The 18,788-nt window shown below is 47.6% G+C and overlaps 2 protein-coding genes across 16 annotated transcripts in view; one reads left to right on the forward strand and one right to left on the reverse strand.

Moving 5' to 3' along the window:
• Positions 1-57: 57 nt before the first annotated feature.
• Trmt2a (tRNA methyltransferase 2 homolog A) lies at positions 58-11,231 on the forward strand. 6 transcript variants are annotated; one of them, XR_008218768.1, is made up of 13 exons: positions 58-394; positions 535-1,076; positions 1,511-1,619; positions 1,891-2,072; positions 2,187-2,301; positions 2,382-2,497; positions 2,567-2,678; positions 3,200-3,322; positions 3,438-3,513; positions 3,757-3,873; positions 3,972-4,068; positions 10,294-10,560; positions 10,855-11,231. XR_008218768.1 is itself a non-coding variant. In XM_052740251.1 (12 exons), exons 1-12 carry the CDS (start codon positions 332-334, stop codon positions 10,322-10,324), a joined length of 1,683 nt encoding a protein of 560 aa, XP_052596211.1. In that variant the 5' UTR covers positions 58-331; the 3' UTR covers positions 10,325-10,561. The 6 variants fall into 6 exon arrangements, 4 of the variants coding, with proteins under 4 accessions (XP_052596211.1, XP_052596207.1, XP_052596209.1 ...); XR_008218769.1 differs by lacking the exon at positions 3,757-3,873; XM_052740251.1 differs by lacking the exon at positions 10,855-11,231 and having other exon boundaries at positions 10,294-10,561.
• The window catches only part of Dgcr8 (DGCR8 microprocessor complex subunit), a 32,639-nt gene continuing 18,992 nt past the window's right edge, over positions 5,142-18,788 (reverse strand). For 8 of the 10 annotated variants that reach the window (XM_052740239.1, XM_052740243.1, XM_052740242.1 and 5 more), the window contains 6 exons: positions 11,238-11,338; positions 10,792-10,898; positions 9,521-9,648; positions 7,816-7,929; positions 6,895-7,000; positions 5,142-6,811 (listed from right to left, as the gene is read on the reverse strand). In XM_052740239.1, coding sequence (XP_052596199.1) covers positions 6,899-7,000; positions 7,816-7,929; positions 9,521-9,648; positions 10,792-10,898; positions 11,238-11,338 — 552 coding nt within the window. In that variant the 3' untranslated portion in view covers positions 5,142-6,811; positions 6,895-6,898. Of the gene's footprint in view, positions 6,812-6,894; positions 7,001-7,815; positions 7,930-9,520; positions 9,649-10,791; positions 10,899-11,237; positions 11,339-17,817; positions 18,059-18,788 lie in introns of those variants that run through there. The other 2 variants (XM_052740245.1, XM_052740246.1) reach the window with 2 other exon arrangements.

An 18,788-nucleotide genomic window follows, 5' to 3' on the forward strand; every position in this document is an offset into this window, starting at 1 on the left:
TGACGTCAGTGTCAGCGGCTGGTGCAAGGCTCAGTCAGGACTCGGCGCGTGGCGGTGACGTCACCGGAAGCCAAGCCCTGCGAGAAACCAGGCTCGGCGAGTGTGCACTGGCCGCTGGAGTCAGGCCTGAGACGTGCTGCCCTCGCTGGCTCCTGGGGAGCGAGTGGTGCATTCCCAATCTCCAGTGCCGGCTCTGAGCACCGAGTTTTGAGTACCTCTCCCGCGTAAGGCGAAGAGGCGTCGCACCTCTATCTCGGAGCACTTCGTATGTGAGAGAGACCTAAGTGGTGGCCTCGTGAGCACCCTGGCCGGGCGACGGACGAGCCAGGCGATGAGTGAGAAGCTGGACACGGAAGTAAAGCAAAGGGAGAGACATGCAGCAGCTGTGGATGGGGTGGGGTTGAGGAGCGGGCTTGGGCAGGGCTGGGTGGAGTGTGCGCCAACGGGGGTCTGGCAGTGGTTTAGGGAGCAAGCCCGAGGCGGTCGTCATCCCAGGTACAGCCTTCAGCCTGGCCCCTGCCTATCCCCACACAGGTTGGGGAGCACATGGAGGACTGCGGCCCGGATGCCAGTGCAGTATACAGCCCCGCAGCCCCAGAATGTCAAGAAGGGGGGCCTGGACCAGCTGCCGGGCCTGGAACTCAGCCTGGGCTCTACAGCTACATAAGGGATGACCTGTTCACCTCAGAGATCTTTAAACTGGAGCTGCAAAATGTGCCTCGCCATGCCAGTTTCAGTGACGTCCGGCGCTTTTTGGGCCGTTTTGGCCTACAATCCCACAAAATCAAACTCTTTGGACAACCACCGTGTGCCTTTGTAACATTTCGCAGCGCTGCTGAACGAGACAAGGCCTTGCGAGTGCTGCACGGTGCTCTCTGGAAAGGCCGCCCACTCAGCGTGCGCCTGGCCCGACCCAAGGCTGACCCCATGGCTAGAAAGAGGCGGCAGGAAGGTGGTAGTGAGCCAACAGCTACGCAGATTGCCGACGTGGTGACCCCTCTTTGGACAGTACCCTACTCTGAGCAGCTGGAGCAGAAACGGCTGGAATGTGAACGGGTGCTGCAAAAACTGGCCAAGTGAGTGTGGCACTGACATCCCTACCATAGAAGCTGGGTTTTGCAAACTTGGCCTGCTCCACCAGCCCTGTACTCTATTAGGACACACACAGGGTCTAAGTGTTCTTAACCTCTTGGGGGGGAGGGGGGCTGACAAACAACCCTTTTAAGAGATCACCTAAAGCCACTGGAAAACATATTTACAATTCGTAACAGTAGCAAAATTAGTTATGAAGTAACACCAAAGTAATTTTATGGTTAGGGGTCAGCGCAAACATGAGGAGCTGTATTAAAGGGTCACAGCATTAGGAAGGTTGAGAACCACTGGTCTAAGTGGTCAGGGAGCTGGTTAGTAATGCCCCTATGATACCAGTGTGATAGTGAGGTCTCAAGGGAGCTGCCCAGTGTGGATGGGGAACAGTGTCAGTCCAGCCATGATGTGCTTCATCCTACAGGGAAATTGGGAGCACCAACCGCGCCCTGCTACCCTGGCTGCTCACACAGAGACAACAGCATAATAAGGCTTGTTGCCCACTGGAGGGGGTCAGGCCATCACCCCAGCAGGTCAGGCTGACTACGAAATCCCATTCTATGTGTGGGAAGCGGGAGGTTGGCCTCACACACTGGGCATCTACTTTAACGCTGGGCCAGCCCATCATCCTGCTCTCTCTGGTCTTTCCTTATCCTCCTTGCCATTTCTTGCCTTTCACTTTTTCCTGGGGTCTGATAAGCCAGCAGTGAAACCTTGCTTTGCCTGCCACTCCTGTCGGCTTCTTCTGGTGCTGGCAATCAAGGTTGAGACCTGGCTGCCTCTTTGCCACCTCCTCTCCTGCAGACTGAATACCGCAATAAGTGCGAGTTTCTGGTCGGAGCTGGGGTGGATGGAGAAGACAACACTGTTGGCTGCAGGCTCGGCAAGTACAAGGGTGGCACCTGTGCTGTGGCAGCCCCCTTTGACACTGTGCACATTCCAGAGGCCACGAAGCAGGTGGTGAAGGCCTTCCAGGAATTCATTCGGTGGGGACCCGTCCTGGGGCTGTGGTCCTTGCCCTGGCAGTGGGGGGAGGGGCGGGGTGCTGGGACAGACAGGGGCACACACTAGGTACTCAGAGACATTTGTGGCTTCCTCAGGTCCACCCCATACTCGGCATATGACCCTGAGACATATACAGGCCACTGGAAGCAGCTGACTGTTCGTACCAGCCGCAGAGGCCAGGCCATGGCCATTGCCTACTTCCACCCCCAGGTCTCAGGCAGTGGTCTTGTTGGGGGAGGTCTTACTGGTTTTTGCTTAGCCTGATGGGCTTTTTGCATCCTCTACTGCAGAAACTGAGCTCGGAGGACTTGGCAGGGCTGAAGGCCTCCCTGGTGTACCACTTCATGGAAGGGCCAGGCAAGGCCAGTGGAGTGACCTGCCTCTACTTTGTGGAAGAGGGACAGAGGTAAGGAGCCCAGGTGGGGACAGGGTCTCCAAATAGGCCAGTGACACTGATCATCTGCTTCTCATGTAGGAAGACTCCCAGCCAGGAAGGCCTGCCCCTGGAGCATATGGCTGGTGACCAGTGCATCCAGGAGGACCTGCTGGGGCTGACCTTCCGTATCTCCCCTCACGCATTCTTCCAGGTAGTGTGCCCCTTATGAACACAGAGACAGGGAAGCTGAGTGTGATGGCAGATGTGGTGGAAAGGGAGAATAGTAACTAAGCTTGAAGAGATTATAGAGAACATCCAGATAGTGGGGGCCCTAGGCTAAGAAAGGGATAATTTGCCACTGATTTGACTGATTTGTGGTTAACCCAATGATACATGTTGCCTTATTGCCTCCTGCCCAACCGAGAACAGGACACTATGGTAGCAGTCTCTTAGCCCTTGAGCCTCTCTCCCTGATGTACAAAACCCTACTGTGGAGATGGAGGGGGAAGATCCTAAGGTTTTAGTAGTTTAAGGTACACAGTCACTCTCAGCTGGCCTGGGGAGGGAGTTGTGAAGTCAGGGAAAAAAGCTCCCCATTCATGAGGGTATCTGTTGTAAGGATTTAGTTTTTAAAAGTCAGGAAGTTGGATGAGGTCACTGATGTAGATGGGGATCCAGGCAGTGTGGGGTGCTAGCCTACACTGGAGTACACTATGGCTAACTAACCTCCAGGTAAACACACCTGCAGCTGAAGTGCTCTACACAGTCATCCAGGAATGGGCTCAGCTGGATGGGGGCAGTACCGTGCTGGATGTATGCTGTGGCACTGGCACCATAGGCCTGGCCCTGGCCCGGGTAAGGAGGACATCTCCCTACTGACTGATGATCATGAGTGTGAATCCCAGATAAAACCCGGTGGTGCTGTCTCTCTTTCCTGAGCAGCCAGGGCAGTGGGGCTTATCTATTTCAGAAGGTGAAAAGAGTAGTCGGGATTGAGCTGTGCCAGGAGGCCGTGGAGGATGCCCGTGTGAACGCCCTTACCAATGGTGAGAACCTTTACACCACACAGCAAGCAGGTGATCTGCCACAGCAGGACTTCTGCCATGTACTTCAGTTACTGTATCTATAACCTGTATTGAGGTTTTGGGGGCCTTCTGGGGAGTGGGGGCACTGAGGCTTCTGGCTGGAAACAGAAAGGCTTTGGGAGGGGTGCTGTGTACTCTCTAAGCCTGTTAGGCCCTCCCAGTGCCTGGCCCAGAGTCCAGTGACAATTATGACACTATCTCTAGAGTTGAGCAACATTGAATTCCACTGCGGCAGGGCTGAGGATCTTGTGCCAGGCTTGGTGAGCAGACTGTCCTCCCAGCAACTTGTAGCTGTCCTAGACCCACCACGGGCTGGCCTACGTGAGTGGCTTCCATTTGGGGAGGTAGCACCAGAAGAAAAAAAGCTATATTGGGTAGTCCACCACTAGGAGAGACTAGCCCCTCTGTGCCTTTGTCAGATTCCAAGGTGATTCTGGCCATTCGTAGAGCTGAGAACATCAAGCGACTCCTGTATGTTTCCTGCAATCCCCGGGCAGCCATGGGCAACTTTGTGGAGTAAGTGGGGTTTTTTGGGGGGATGGGGAGATGATGACACACCTATCTGCCACCTATAAGAACCTCTGGTGCTAATATTGGTACCTCCTTCCCACCACAGCCTCTGCAGGGCCCCATCTAACAGAGTAAAAGGCATCCCATTCCGTCCAGTCAAGGCTGTGGCCGTGGACCTATTCCCACAGACTCCACACTGTGAGATGCTCATCCTGTTTGAGAGGATGGAACAACACCCTAACGGCATAGAAGCCCTGGGGCATCAAGACTCTCAAACCCCAAGAAATCCTCCTGATGCCACCCCAAAGGAAACAGACACTTCCCTCTCATCCTAGGTCTTGGGAACTGCAGAAGTACAGAACAAAAGCTGAAAGCTCCTTACAGCTCCCTACTAAGCAGAGGGTGGCAGGCAAACAGTGGTGGGCATGAGACTGGCCTAGCTGGTACTATGAACACCTGTGTCCTGTAATGGGACAGCCAGACTCCAGAATAAACGATTGCTGATTTGCTGATGCTTTTGTGGTGACAGCCAGAGCTTTGAGTCATTCCTACTTGCCACCCACTAAAGTACAGAAGAGTAGGGTAGCAGAGTACCTCAGTCTGTCAAGTCCTCAGGCCGAGACCTGGGAAATCCTTTCAGAAAGAGGCAGGAAGGACTAGAGACTCAGTCTTCAGCTGACCTTCTTGAACTCAAGATCTTTCATATTCAACTTCCCCGGTGTCGAAGGCCTGTGGTGCCAGCACCCTGTGCTTCCATGTTTAAGACAGCATCTCTATGTAGACCAGGCTGGCCTATGACTCCGAGTGCTAGGATTAAAGATGTCTGCCACTGTGCACAGCTTCACTGTGCTTAATGGAATGTGGGTTTTAGGACCAAACATCAATCATATATTCCAAAGGAGTGAGCACTGAGGATGGCCCCTGCAGGTAGCAACTACTGAACACACCATCTATGCTGAGTTCACATGGGGTTAACTGTGCACCATGGCACTTAAAAACACAACTGACACCAGGACTGTCCTGGCCAGTTGAAGATCCACAAACATCCAGCATTCTAATCAGAAGAAAGAAACCAGCCGTTCCCTTTTGGACAATTTTATGTGTTCAGACCATCAGGGTGCACCCTACAACCATGGCCAGCATCTACACAGGCTTGCAGCATTATAACATGGCTGTGCATTTAAAACTCACCCACCTGTGTGTGGCAGCACCTGTTGTTGACATTGCCTGGGCCAGTACAGCTATAGAGAGATCACATTACCATGTGCTTAAGGCTTTCCCAATGGCAAATCTGGGGTCAGTCAAAAGGCTGATCACAACTGTGAATGGGAGGCAAGGAAGAAGGAATCAAGTCTCCAATTCTAGCAACTTGATTTGGAGAGTTGTTCTTGCCAAGATTAACACAGAAGTTAACTGCTATCACACAGGTGATCAGGGGGGAGGAATATAGTGTTGGGATGCCCATAGCTGCCATTTTGTCTTTCTGACAACACATGCCATCCATGTAAATTCAGGTACAGATGAAAGACACACTGAGAACATATAAGACTGCAGCCCCTCTGAACAGGTATTGGGGTAGGCTAACTCTTGACCATGACTTGTGTTCTCAATATACCTCTACTCAATACCCTTCTCCATGGCTATCCTGTAAGCATGGATGGGCAAAGACTAAACCTGACACCAGGCTTGGTGTATGTAGACAGCAGCCACCCTTGAGATCCAGAAAAGCCATAACTACTTGTCATGTGCAGTGCCAGCTCTTGGTCAGTGATGGGCTACACTGAAGGCCCTGTTTCCTATTTACACAAGTCCATCTGTTGAAATGCAAGACTAAATCTGTCTTCCACTCTCACTGTAAAAGTTTCTTTCCAAATTCTAAAACATCATAAAAGCTTTAAAAACCGATCAACAGATGGACTTGATTGTGCAAAAATCTTTGTAGAAAAGTGTTGCTAAAGTTTATTGAAGGTGGGAGCTTGGGTATCCAGAAGACAGCTATTAGGGCATTAAGACATCATCAAAAGAAGTAGACTGCAACCAGATTAACACTCAGTATCTTGACAGTTCAGTATCTTCACTATGCAATCTCTGAAAAGTAGCTCTGTTGCTAAAATTTTGTTTTATTTTAAGCCAAAATAGCCTGAAATAATCCTTTCTATTATAACTTTTTCAGAGGAAAATGGGAAACACACAAAGCAGGTAATACTACAGGACAGGATACCTGCACCTTCTGACCAGGTCTCAGTGGCTCCACAAGAAGGAACTATGAGCAAAGGCATCATAGGCCAGCCAAAGCTATAAATCCTGGTCATCTCATCTATCAACCAAGCATCACTTCTTGTCAGTGCATATAGTGTACTAAAATTCATGAAAACCTTCATAAAAACAGTCCGCAGCAGATACGTACAAGCAGGATCTACAGCTGTCTATCAGCTTCCACTTGTGTAGTTACTTATAGCTGATCCTTAATATATCAAGTCACACAGAGCAGCTTCCAGAAGAACTGCTTCTTTGCATGTGTGCTGTATTGTCACAGCTGTCCCCGTGTGCCAGAGTAGAGCCGACACTGCCACAGGAAAGGAACTTAGGTTGGAGGCCTGGTGCTGCAGTGATGATGTGTGGCTGATGGTCTCCTGGGTAGCACTGTTGGCCCATGCCGCCTACCTCATACATCCACTGTGCACAAGGGCTCACCGCCAGGCTGGGCAGATGCAACAATTGACATCTTGGGCTTCTTCCGCGTTTCCTCCTGGAAGAACAGAGGTCAATGATGCTAGAGGTGGGCCCAGCAATGAGATTCACAAGGGTGAAAGGGTGGAAGCCTTGTGATACCTGGCTAGGAGGGAAGGTACAGGGAGCGGGCTGGGTTGGGCCAAGCCAGAAGGGTCTCCTCAGAATGCCAGGGTAGACTCCCATGTGCTGCAGCTTCCCTAGCAATCTAGAGACACCCAGAATGGAAGAATTTGCAACAAGCTGGGATCCACCCCTCCAGGGTGAGTGTCATCCTAGCCTTGCTTGCCCGGCAGCCCAGTGAATTTCCCCCACAAATAGAACTGTGTGTCTTGAGCCTGTTGCCTTAATCCCCACAGCTAATCTCCCAAAGAGTCAAGCTAGCAAGTTCTGCTTACTCCAGCAGACAAGGCCCACCCCCACCTGAGGCAAATGGCAATAGACACTTGGTCCTCAGAGTTTGTGTTCACACCTGGGACAAAGTCACCAGCGCTGGAATGGCTCCCAACTCAGAAAGTCTAGGGGTGTGAATGGCTATAAGATATTTCCTCAGACCAGGAAACTGTCAGTAACAGAGCCCACTTGGGATAAGGCACCTATGGCAGTTTTAGGAAGCTTCATCAAGACCAAGTTCTACCCGGGCTTAACTGTTCTATGATCTTTGAGTTATCAAGCACAAGGCCAGTGCACAATCCTTGCCCTCGAAATACCTGACTCCAAATCAGAACCTTTAGCCACTAAAAGGCTGGCCTGTCTGCTCTCTAACTCGATGTTTTAGGAAAGCGCCATAGATGCTAGAACTTAAAGGCCAACCTTATCTGGAAGGAAGATTAAGCATCTCCAGAGTTAGGGATCAGAAATGGGCTCCTAAGATTGAGCTACAAGAAAGAAGCTGACCCAGCAATCCTGATGACTTAGTAATTGTGGTATGGGCAGTACAGGGTACTGCAGGATTAGATGGTGAGTTTGGGGGGGTAGGGAGGTAGGTGGCCTGGGGGAGAGGTGAGAAAGGGAGATAATCACCCGCTCTGCAGCCAGCCTCTTCATCTCCTCTTGCAGCTTGCTCAGGATGTGAAGGTTGGGCCTGTTCTTCTTGGCATACTGCTGTAGCTCTATCACACTCTTGTCAGAGGTCTCCTAGGGACCCAAAGCCTGCTCTCAGAACTGCCAAGCAGCAGTATGCTCATGACCACCCAAAACAGGAGCGTAAGGTCCTGGTGGGGCACGAAGTGCACACCAGTGGCCCACCTGTAATGAGGCCTTGGCTGCTGACAGATACAGGGTATAAGAACTGCCCTGGGCTCCCTGGCCTTTCCCAGAAACTCTGTCCCTTCCTCCATGATTATACCTCTGTGTTTACTGGCCGAATATGACAGTCAAGCAGTCACTGCTAAGGACCCCAAGACAGTAGCAAGAGCATGGCTGAAGCCAACTGAGACACAACAGCCAAACAGCCGTTCTCTTTGGTCCTTTCTTGCCTTGGAGGCCATAGGCAAGGATGCTCGCTGGCGTGCCAGAGCTCAAGGGCCATTCACCCTCCAGGTAAAGGAAGCCTCTGCCTATGGTTGCAAAAATGTTCCCTCTGGCCGGGCGGTGGTGGCGCACGCCTTTAATCCCAGCACTCGGGAGGCAGAGCCAGGCGGATCTCTGAGTTCGAGGCCAGCCTGGGCTACCAAGTGAGTTCCAGGAAAGGCGCAAAGCTACACAGAGAAACCCTGTCTCGAAAAACCAAAAAAAAAAAAAAAAAAAAAAAAAAATGTTCCCTCTGTCTCAGGCCAGGACTATGTACAGCAAATACTGCACCTACATTTCAACTCATAGAAAATGCTTCTAAGGCTGGGGATACAGCTCAGTGGTATAGCCTTTGCTGAGCTTGCACAAAGCCCCACATACAATCTGCAGCAGTAAGGAGGGAAAGGAAGCAGGAAAAGAAGGAGCCTTATGCTGTGTATATTCTCCGTGTGGCTCCTGGACCCCTGCCTTGCCAGCCCAGAGCAAGGACAGTGCCAGGCCTCAGTTTGATGAAACCCAAAGGGGTGCTACACTGCTCCAGACTATTTATTGGCTCAAGGGTTCACAGCACCATCTTCAGGGTCACCACCTATACTCCTCTAAATGATGGGATCCTAATGATCCAGGCAGTTTCTACATATATTAAGGGAAAGGGTAAAAATACTGGTGATGTAGCTCAGTAGTAGAGCATTTGTCAAGATGTACAAGGCTCTGGGTTCCATCCTTAGCACTTCAAAAGAGAAACAGCCAACAATTACTTCCCAGTACTCCCCCATACTCATTAGGTTTAGAGATTGATTTAAATTTTGAGAACTGGGTAAAAGCCACAGAAACAAAACAGGCAGTATTCATATTCTGTAAGCCACTGAGAGCTTCAACTAAACAAGGACACACTGTCTTGGGAACTGCCAAAGGACAGCCCCCAAGCCTTTACACAATTCAGCACCAGGTGGTGTTCACTGCCTGCACCTACTGTCTGGTGTATGGCAGGCCTGGTGCTCTAGGTGTGCCCCTAATAGTTCATACTTAAATACTTGGCAGATTCAAGAAGGTGTAGCTTGGGCGTCCCCGCCCTCAGTCTGCACAATCATTGGCACAACACACAAGAGACAGGCTTAATCAAAAGCTTGACCTTGACAGCAAACCCTAGACAGGATCTCCAAAGCAAGAAAAAAGGAAGCAGAGCAGTTGCCGGACCACCTGACAGTCTGGTTACCTGCTTCACCATTTTGCTGCTCTCACGGCCATACATGCGCAGTAAGGACCCCCAGTTCTTGACATGTGGGTGCAGCAGCTGAAGGATTTTCTGAGAGGCTAATTGTTTCCCAACTCGTTTATTCTTACCTGTGAGAGGAAAAAACAAAGGTGGAGAGAAGTCATAAATATCCAGACAGGAGAACCTTTCCCTGGCACCTAGGGAGCCATGCAGGGAATTCCACAGGAGGGTAGACAGTGCTTTGCCACTGTGCTAGATACTATGACTCACAGTCCTGAGACCTGGACCCAGGTACCACTCTGCCGAGCAGCTTTCAGGAGATCCAGGCGAGGACAAGTAGGAAAGTTATCAGCCAAGACAATGAAGCTTCCCTCTCTCCACCAGCCCACTCCACCCCACTTTCATGCAACACACAGACCTCCTAAACGCAAGGCCTCCTAAAGTCTGTGGCTCCTGAGGGTAGGCAGGTGCCTGGGTGGAGCCTCCATATGAAGGATACTGAGCCAGGAGAGCTCTCCAGGCTGAAGGTTCGGTGGACTGCTTACTCGTTCAGCCTTCTCAGCAGCCGACCTCTATGGGGACTGGAGTTTGTAGGGTGCAGCAACAGCCATAGGTAACTGGACCATCCACGTCTAAGTGTGGGTCTGTAATTTCCCAGGGTCCTCTATGTATCATCCTCCAATATATATAAAACTAATTTTTCCTTACAGTGGTTACCCACTGCTTTATGAAATTTATGGTTTTATTATTGTTGTTGTTGTTGTTGTTTTTAGGAACAAGGTCTCACTATGTCGTTCAAGCTAGTACTGAACTCACACTTCACATGATTGATTCTCCTGCCCAGTTTCCTTCCTAAGAAGCTGGAACTGCGGGCTTTCTGTTGGCTTTTCCTAAGCAGCTATGTCAGATGTAAAAGCAGAGTGAGATGGTGCCTACAGACCAGAAGACAGGTGTGCAGATGGACAGATAGCCATCAGGAGGCACCTCAGCCTGCTCCTCGGGAAGCCAGCCCTTCATCCTACCAGACTGGATGGTTAGAGGTAAGAGAAGAAACAGTGGAACAGGAGGAAGAATGCAGGCAGGATGACCACAAATCTAGCTTCAGATGAAAGGGTGGTGGCTCACACACAAAGCTGGGGCTTTGGATGACTGTCACAGCAGTAGTAGACTAGGCCACACACCCTCATGTCAGAAACTACTGGCCATACCCCAGCAGTCCTCTGAAAACATGCCAGTCTATGAGGGAAGCAGGGGAGGAGACAGGTCCTTACACCACCCGCGCACTGTGTGTTTGCCGCATGCCATGACATATTCACTCTTCTGGTTTTTCCCAGGAACCACTTCAAACTTGATGGATGTGTCACCCATTCCATGGTTTCTTTTAGGAGAAAACAAAGATGACAAGAAGGTATCAGTGGATGATGCTTGGACATGGTGACTTCTGGGGAGGGGTACCAAATGACAAAGTCCATTTATAACTTTCCGAAGAAAACCCGAACCCCTCCCTAGATGTTCGGCTGACTAAGGGAGATTCTCCACACACTCTATACACATTTCAGTTACCCAGGGCTCGCCTATCAGCCAGAGCCAAGGGGCTCCTGTATATCCAGGCAAACAGATAATGACTCTACCTTGGGACAAAAGCCAAGTGAAACTCTGAGATGCTCCAGAGGAGCTCCCATGACCTGATTCTTGAGGAAGGTGCTCCCTACCCTACCTTTTAAGGCACTCATGGAGGATCTGATACGGAGACAACAGCCCGGCCTTGCTGGTCAGCTCGTAGACTCGTGAATCCTCAATACTGATGTGGTTAAAATACTAAAACACAAAGCACATGCTTGTGAATCCTGAGCAAACCCATACCTCTTGGGAGTGGGGCCACACTGTGGGCTTCCCTCACGTGCTGAACATCTTTTCCTGTCACCTCACTAGAGCATGTCATACCCCAGATATCCCTGTTAGTTGGTAGAACTGTCTGGGAAGGATTAGGAGGTGTGGCCTTGTTGGAGAAGGTGTGTCACTGTGGGTGGGCTTTGGGCTTTCAAAAGCCCATACCATTCCTAGTTAGATTCACCCCCTCACCTAGCCTCCTGCTTGTGGATGAGATGTGAGCTCTTGGCTACTTCTTGAGTGCCAAGCCTGCCTGCCTGCCTGCCACCATGCTTCTCACCATGATGGTCATGAACAAACCCTCTGAAACTGTAAGCCCCAATAAACTCTTCTATAAGTTGCCTTGGTCATAGTGTTTTGTCAGAGCAATAGAAAAGTAACTAAGGCACATGGGGAGAGAAACTTTGCACAGCAAGACTCAGGTAGGCTAGGGGTAGCTAAAACAGCCATGAAATGCAAGGGACAAAGGACAGAGGCTCAGAATTAGTAGCTAACAGAACCTCTCCAGCCTTGATCTCTGACTGACACTATACTCAGTGAATAGAAGAGGCCACACAGCTCAGCTCACACTATAGCACAGACCATCTCTGTGACAGACTGCAGAAACAGAGTACAGTCATGCACTGATAAATCTACCTGTTGATGGTGGATCATATACACAAGGGTAGTCCCATAGGATTTTATCACCTAGCAACATTAGTCATCCTAGTTTGTGCAGGTACCCTCAACAGAGTTTACATAAGTAAATCATCTAAGCAACACACATCTGGACACGAACTGGGTGACTTTAAGCAATAATAGTGTGTTCTCTCACAATTCTAAAAGCAAGAAGTAAAATTCAGGGTAGTCAGCAAAGCTGTATTCCCTCTGCAGAGACTACATGGGAAGATCCAGCTTCTGGCAGCCCAGGTCCTTTGGCTTATGGCAACACCAAGACAATCTTTACTTAGTCTCTTTGTTTCTCACCTCTGGAAAACCAGTCACAATTATTCAACCACAAGTCAATAAATAATAACTGTAGCAACCTAGTCTCCAAAGGCCACATTCTGAGGTACTGAAAATTAGTCGTTCAATGGATCCTGTTCAGGAACATAATACAACCTAGACCAGACTCCCCAGGAGACTTAGAGCAAAGATAAATTTTTCAGTTAACAAGCAAATAGGAACAAAGAGCTTGAAACAAACATGAAAACAATAAAGCTCACTCACTGGCCAGAGGATCTCTGCTGGGAGCGGAAAGTCTCTCACCAGCCTACTAGGTAGCCGTCTACTGTTGTGGAATATTATTTTAAGGTGTGTTATGTTTGTTTATGCTGTGAAACATTTTGATGATGTAAAGTTGTGTTGTAGTCTTTTTTTTTTTTTTTTTGGTTTTTTGAGACAGGGTTTCTCTGTGTAGCTTTGCGCCTTTCCTGGATCTCACTCTGTAGACCAGGCTGGCCTCGAACTCACAGAGATCCGCCTGGCTCTGCCTCCCGAGTGCTGGGATTAAAGGCGTGCGCCCGGCGTGTTGTAGTCTTTTATGTTGCATTTAACTCTGTGAAGCTGTGTTACATTGCCTGTCTAAAACACCGGACGGTCTAATGAAGAGCTGAACGGCCAATAGCAGAGGCAGGAGAAAGGATAGGCAGGGCTAGCAGGCAGAGAGAATAAATAGAAGGAGAAATCTGGGAGGAAAAGAAGAAAGAGCAAGAGAACAAGGAGAAGAAAAAAGAGAGATCTAGGAGTGAGGGAAGGAGGAGGACTCTAGGGGCCAGTCACCCAGCTACACAGCAAGTCACAAAGTAAGAAGTAAAGAAAGATATATAGGACAAAGATAAAAGCCCAGAGGCAAGAGGTAGACGGGACAATTTAAGAAAAAACTGGCTAGAAATAAGCCAAGCTAAGGTCGGGCATTTATGAGTAGTAATAAGTCTCCATGTGTACTTATTCGAGAGCTGGGTGGTGGGCCCCCCAAAGGCCAGAGTAAAAAAACAACCAACTACAGTCTATAGAGCCCCAGAGCCCAGACCCTGGGTCACATGAAACACCTAAGTCAAGTCCTCTTAGAATGGCACATGAATGGTTCTCCTCTGTGTTTACACTGTTCTGGTGACAACAGTGTGGAGGAAATTAGGATATGGAGAGTCCAGCCAAGATTGGTAAGCATGAATTCCAACTGTCATGGTTTGGCTATTGTCTTCAAACAGGCATCAAAAGATGCCTCTGCCCTCAAACATAGGGATGCCATTCACCCTCCCAGGAGTTAGGCCCTGGAACTAACCACAAGGACCAGTAAGGCAACATCAGCCTATATGACCCTGCTCTACCCAGCAGTTGATACCTGGAGATCAGGGCTCAACAGGCTCAAGTCAGTTTATCTCCAACCCCAAACTCCTCCTGGAAAAACCTGACCAGCATACCCACTGAAGAACACGCACTCAGAAACACAAAGATGTCTGTGTCAGGTACAAGACTCTGAGCAAAGTCCACAGTAAGCATCTCTGTGGAGTGTCTCTGCAGTGTAATCAAATGGCAAAGTGACCTACAGATAATCACTGGTATTCCTGGGAGACTCAAGTGCTCAGTGCCCACAGATGACAAAGAAACACAAGCTGCTTGTGGAAAGCCCATGAAAATCTACAATCTACTGAGGAACAGCATCTTGAAAATCAGACTTCTGAAGCAGCCTTCAGCAACATCCACTCAAGACAGACAAATATGTGACTACAGATTATCCCACTAAGAAAACATCAGGTCCAGATGACTTCACTGGTAATGAATGACCACTCCACATTTAAGGAGGAAATAATACCAATTCTACACAAACTTAAGGATGATACTTCACAGCTTAGTTAATGATGCTACCAGTACCATATTAAAACAAGAGGAGAAAGTACAAAACCAAACAAAACAAAACCTACACAAGAGCAACCTTCAAAAACACAGATGGAAAAATTTTGAAGAGTATTAGCTAATATGCATGGTGGTGTGTGCCTATATGCCCAGCAGGAATGTAAGGCAGGAAAATCCTAAGTTCCATACCAGACTGGGCTATGTACCAAGACCCTGTCACAAACAAATAACACACTGAGCTCAGTGGAACACCCTTTAATCCTAGCACACAGAGGCTGGTAGACCTCTGTGAGTTCAAGGCCAGCCCTGGTCTACAAAGTGAGTTTGAGGCCAGCCTGGTCTGCAATAGCAGGTTCTAGGCCAGATAGTATAACAGTGAGTCCCTGTCTCAAACAAACAAAAAACACAAAAACAAACAAAGAGCAGGCAAGATGGCTTAACGGATAAAGCCCTTGCTATACAAGCCTGAAAATCTGAATTCAATCCCTAGAACCCACACAAAGGTAGAAGGAAAAGAACAAAGTTGTCCTCTGACTTCCATGTGTGTTGTGGCACATGTGCTCACACAAACATGAAATAAAATACCACACACAGACACACACACACACATACACACACACACACACACACACACACACACACACACACACACACACACACACACACACTTAATAAATGGGAACCAGTAGTATACAGAAAGGAATATATACCATGCCAAGCAGGACTCTATTTCAGAAATGCATCCTTTAAAAGAATCAATATAATTAACTATATTAACAAAGATGTCATACCATAAATAAGATCACAGACATGGTACCAAAAAAGGCATCTGGCAGAAATCTAATAGCTTTTCATGTTAAAAATGCTCAACAGGCAGTCAGCCAGCCAGCAGTGGCGCATAACTTTAATCCCAGGGAGACAGAAGTAGGGGGAATCTCTGAGTTCGAGGCCAGCTTGCTCTACAGAGGGAGTTCCAGGACAGCCAGGGCTGCACAGAGAAACCTTGTCTCCAAAAATGGAACAAAAAAGAAAAGAACAGAAAAGGAAGGAAGGAAGGAAGGAAGGAAGGAAGGAAGGAAGGAAGGAAGGAAGGAAGGAAGGAAGAAAAGAAAGAAAAGCAACAGAGGCAGAGGAGACCTTTCTCAACCCAATAAGGATTATCTATGTGAACCCCACAGTCAACACCACACTGGGTATAAGATGAGGACCAAACATATCTACCATTTCTATTCAACAGCCAAGGGCAATTAGGTTAAGACATCCAGACTGGCAAGATAAGAGACTATAGGTAACACAATCCTATACACACATGAATTAGTTACTCTTCTGTTGCGGTGTTAAAACATAATGACCAAAGCAACTTAGAGAATAAAGATTTTATTGGGGCTTACAATTCCACAGGTAAGCGTCGTCCATCCTGACAGGAGACCTGGATCCCATCTCAAACACAAGCATGGGGCAGAAAGAGCAGACTGGAAGTAGGACAAGGCTATACCCTCTAAATGCTCACACCCAGGTATGTACCACCTCCAGCAAGGCTGCACCTCCTAAACCTCTTCAAACAAAACTACCAACCAGGGACTAAATTGAGCTTATGGGGGGCATTTCTTATTAAGCATCCACAAAAGATGACCCAAAAAAATCTACAGTAAAAGTATAAAAACTAATACATGAATTTAGAAAAGCAGCAAGATCTAGTCACTACACAAACAGTAAGTTGTATCTATATGCTAGCAATGAACTAAAACCCAATGTTTACTCACCACAGTGGGACAATCTAAGAAATATAAAATGTGAGCCGGATCTGCATGATAAAAACTTCCAACTACTAACAAAGGCAAAGGCTGAGAGACCTACTAGTACAGGGAAATCTCTGTTCAATGATCAGCTAATCTAAATGAACCGACTTAGTAGACATGTTACATAAAAATACAGAAAGGTGCCGGGCGGTGGTGGCGCACGCCTTTAATCCCAGCACTCGGGAGGCAGAGCCAGGCGGATCTCTGTGAGTTCGAGGCCAGCCTGGTCTCCAAAGCGAGTTCCAGGAAAGGCGCAAAGCTACACAGAGAAACCCTGTCTCGAAAAACCAAAAAAAAAAAAAAAAAAAAAAAAAATACAGAAAGGTAATACTCAAGAATGCAGATAATACTTTGCAATTATTATCTGGGAAAGATATTACTAAAAGTTGAACTATAAACTGTGTCTGCTCCAAAATTTACAAGTTGAAGTCTTAACCCTTAGTACCTCAGAATGTGACTACATGGGGTGAGTGGGCCCTACTCGAGGACTCATTCCTTATAAACAGAAAAAAATTCAGAGAAAAACGTATCTTCAAGGAAAAAGCACAAACATGAAGATAGCCATTCTAGAACCCAGTAGGCCTCTGCTCAATGTCTAGAAGAAACTAACAAGCCTGACACTATTTTGGACTTCTGACTTCTAGAACTAAGGCAACTAAATTTCTGTGGTTTAATCTGTCCAGCCTTTAATTCTTTGTTATGTAGAACCAGTAAACAAATATTAACAGCAATAACTAATCTTGGTTGTGGTGCTGTATGTATAGTGGGGTATGTGAGTGTTCCATTTCCATAGTTGTCAAACGTTTTAAATGTCTACTTCTCAACAAAAAGTGAGACACACAGACTGTTAAGTATAGATGGTCCTATATGGGGGAAAGAAGGTGGACTTACCAAAGACTCCAAACTACCCATAACAAAAAGCACAGACTTGGGCTGTTGGAGATAGCTCAGTTGGTAAAGCACTAGCCGTGCAAGCATGAAGACGTATTTGAACCTCACAACTGTCATTTAAAAAAAAAAAAAAAGCCAGGCAATCTGAGCACCAGGGAGATGAGGACAAGCAAGTCTCCAGGGCTTACTGGCTGGCCATCCTAGTCTAATTGGTAAGTTCCAGGCCAGACCTTAAGAGATCCTATCTCAAAAAGATGATCAGTATCTGAGGAATGACATTCAAGGATGACCTGTGATTTACAGACATACAAAAAACATACAGCACAAAATCAAATAAATCATGCCTAGAGGCTGGAGAGATGACTTAGCAGTTAAGGGTACTTACTGCTCTTGCAGAGGACCCAAATTCAGCTCCAGAACCCATGTTAGGCAGCTCACAACTGCCTGTAACTAAAGCTCCAAGGGGATCCAACACCCTCTTCTAGCCTCTGTGGGCAACCCCCCCCAACACACACGATACACACTTACACAGACACATATGCATAAGTAAATATAATAAAAATTGGGACTGGAGAGATAGCTTAGCAGTTAAGAGGGCAGTGGCAAAGTACATCCCTAGCAAAGCCATGGGTTCAATCCTGGGCATCACAAAATAAATTTAATCAATCAATGAATTAGTCAGTGAGTTAAGGGTAACAGGGGATTACTAAACAGGAAGAAAGGAAATAAAAGGTCATTCTGCAACCATCTCCTTCCCAGGTACCATGCCAGCTTCCTCTGAGGCAAATATAGCAATGATCAATGATCAATAATAAAGGGGGAGGTTTGAGGCAGCTCAGTGGGTAAGGGTACTTACTGCCAAGTCTAATAACCTGAGTTCATTCCTTGGGATCCATATGGGATCCTCTGAACTCCACATGTGTGCAGTGGCATGTACATACCCACACAATAAATATATAAATAAATAAGTGAGGGACTAGAGAGATGGTTCAGCAGTTAGGAGTGCTTACAGCTCTTCCAGAGGACCCGAATTTATTTCCCAGCATCCATGTTGGGCAGCTGAGAGCTGCCTGTGACTCCAGCTCCAGGGGATCTGATGCCCTCTTCTGGCCTCCCTGGGCACCTGCACTCACATGGCAGACACACAGACACACATACAAATAAAATCCATCTTAAAAAAATAAAATAAAAATGCCGGGTGGTGGTGATGAATGCCTTTAATCCCAGCACTCAGGAGGCAGAGGCAGATGAATCTCTGTGAGTTTGAGGCCAGCCTGGTCTACAAAGTGAGTTATAGGATAGCCAGGGCTACACAGGGAAACCGTCTTGAAAAAACAAAAACAAAACAAAAAAGTAAATAAAAGATTGTAAAAAATATTTTGCTTTTTTTCTTTGAAATGAGACCAGTTTTAAGTACCACAATGCTGGGGAAAAATTCTCCAAGCTGCCTATAAATCATTTTTAAGAGCTGGCCTTCTATTTTTAAGATTATAAATAAGCCAGCACAGGTGTTTCTGTGACAAAGATCCACAGCTGTTTGTAACAAAATGCAAGGTTAAAGATGAACCAGTAACAGGATTTTAAAGTGGCCAAAAGGAAGAGCCAGCAAGATGGCTCAGTAGTAAAGGTGCTTATCACATAAACCTAGTTATCTGAGTTCCATCCCTAGAACCAAAGTAAAGTTAGGAGGGCACCAACTCCATGAATTTGTCCTCTGGCCTACACATGTGCATCCACACACAACATGAGAATAAGTCCGCATACTCATGCACACACAAAAATGTACACACATAAACCAATATATTAAAAGAACTAGAAAGTAACAAGGATATCAAAAGATAATTAGTCATTCA

Source organism: Peromyscus californicus, unplaced genomic scaffold, assembly GCF_007827085.1.
Source record: "Peromyscus californicus insignis strain IS unplaced genomic scaffold, ASM782708v3 Scaffold_16__1_contigs__length_79575227, whole genome shotgun sequence".
Classification (NCBI taxonomy): domain Eukaryota; kingdom Metazoa; phylum Chordata; class Mammalia; order Rodentia; family Cricetidae; genus Peromyscus; species Peromyscus californicus.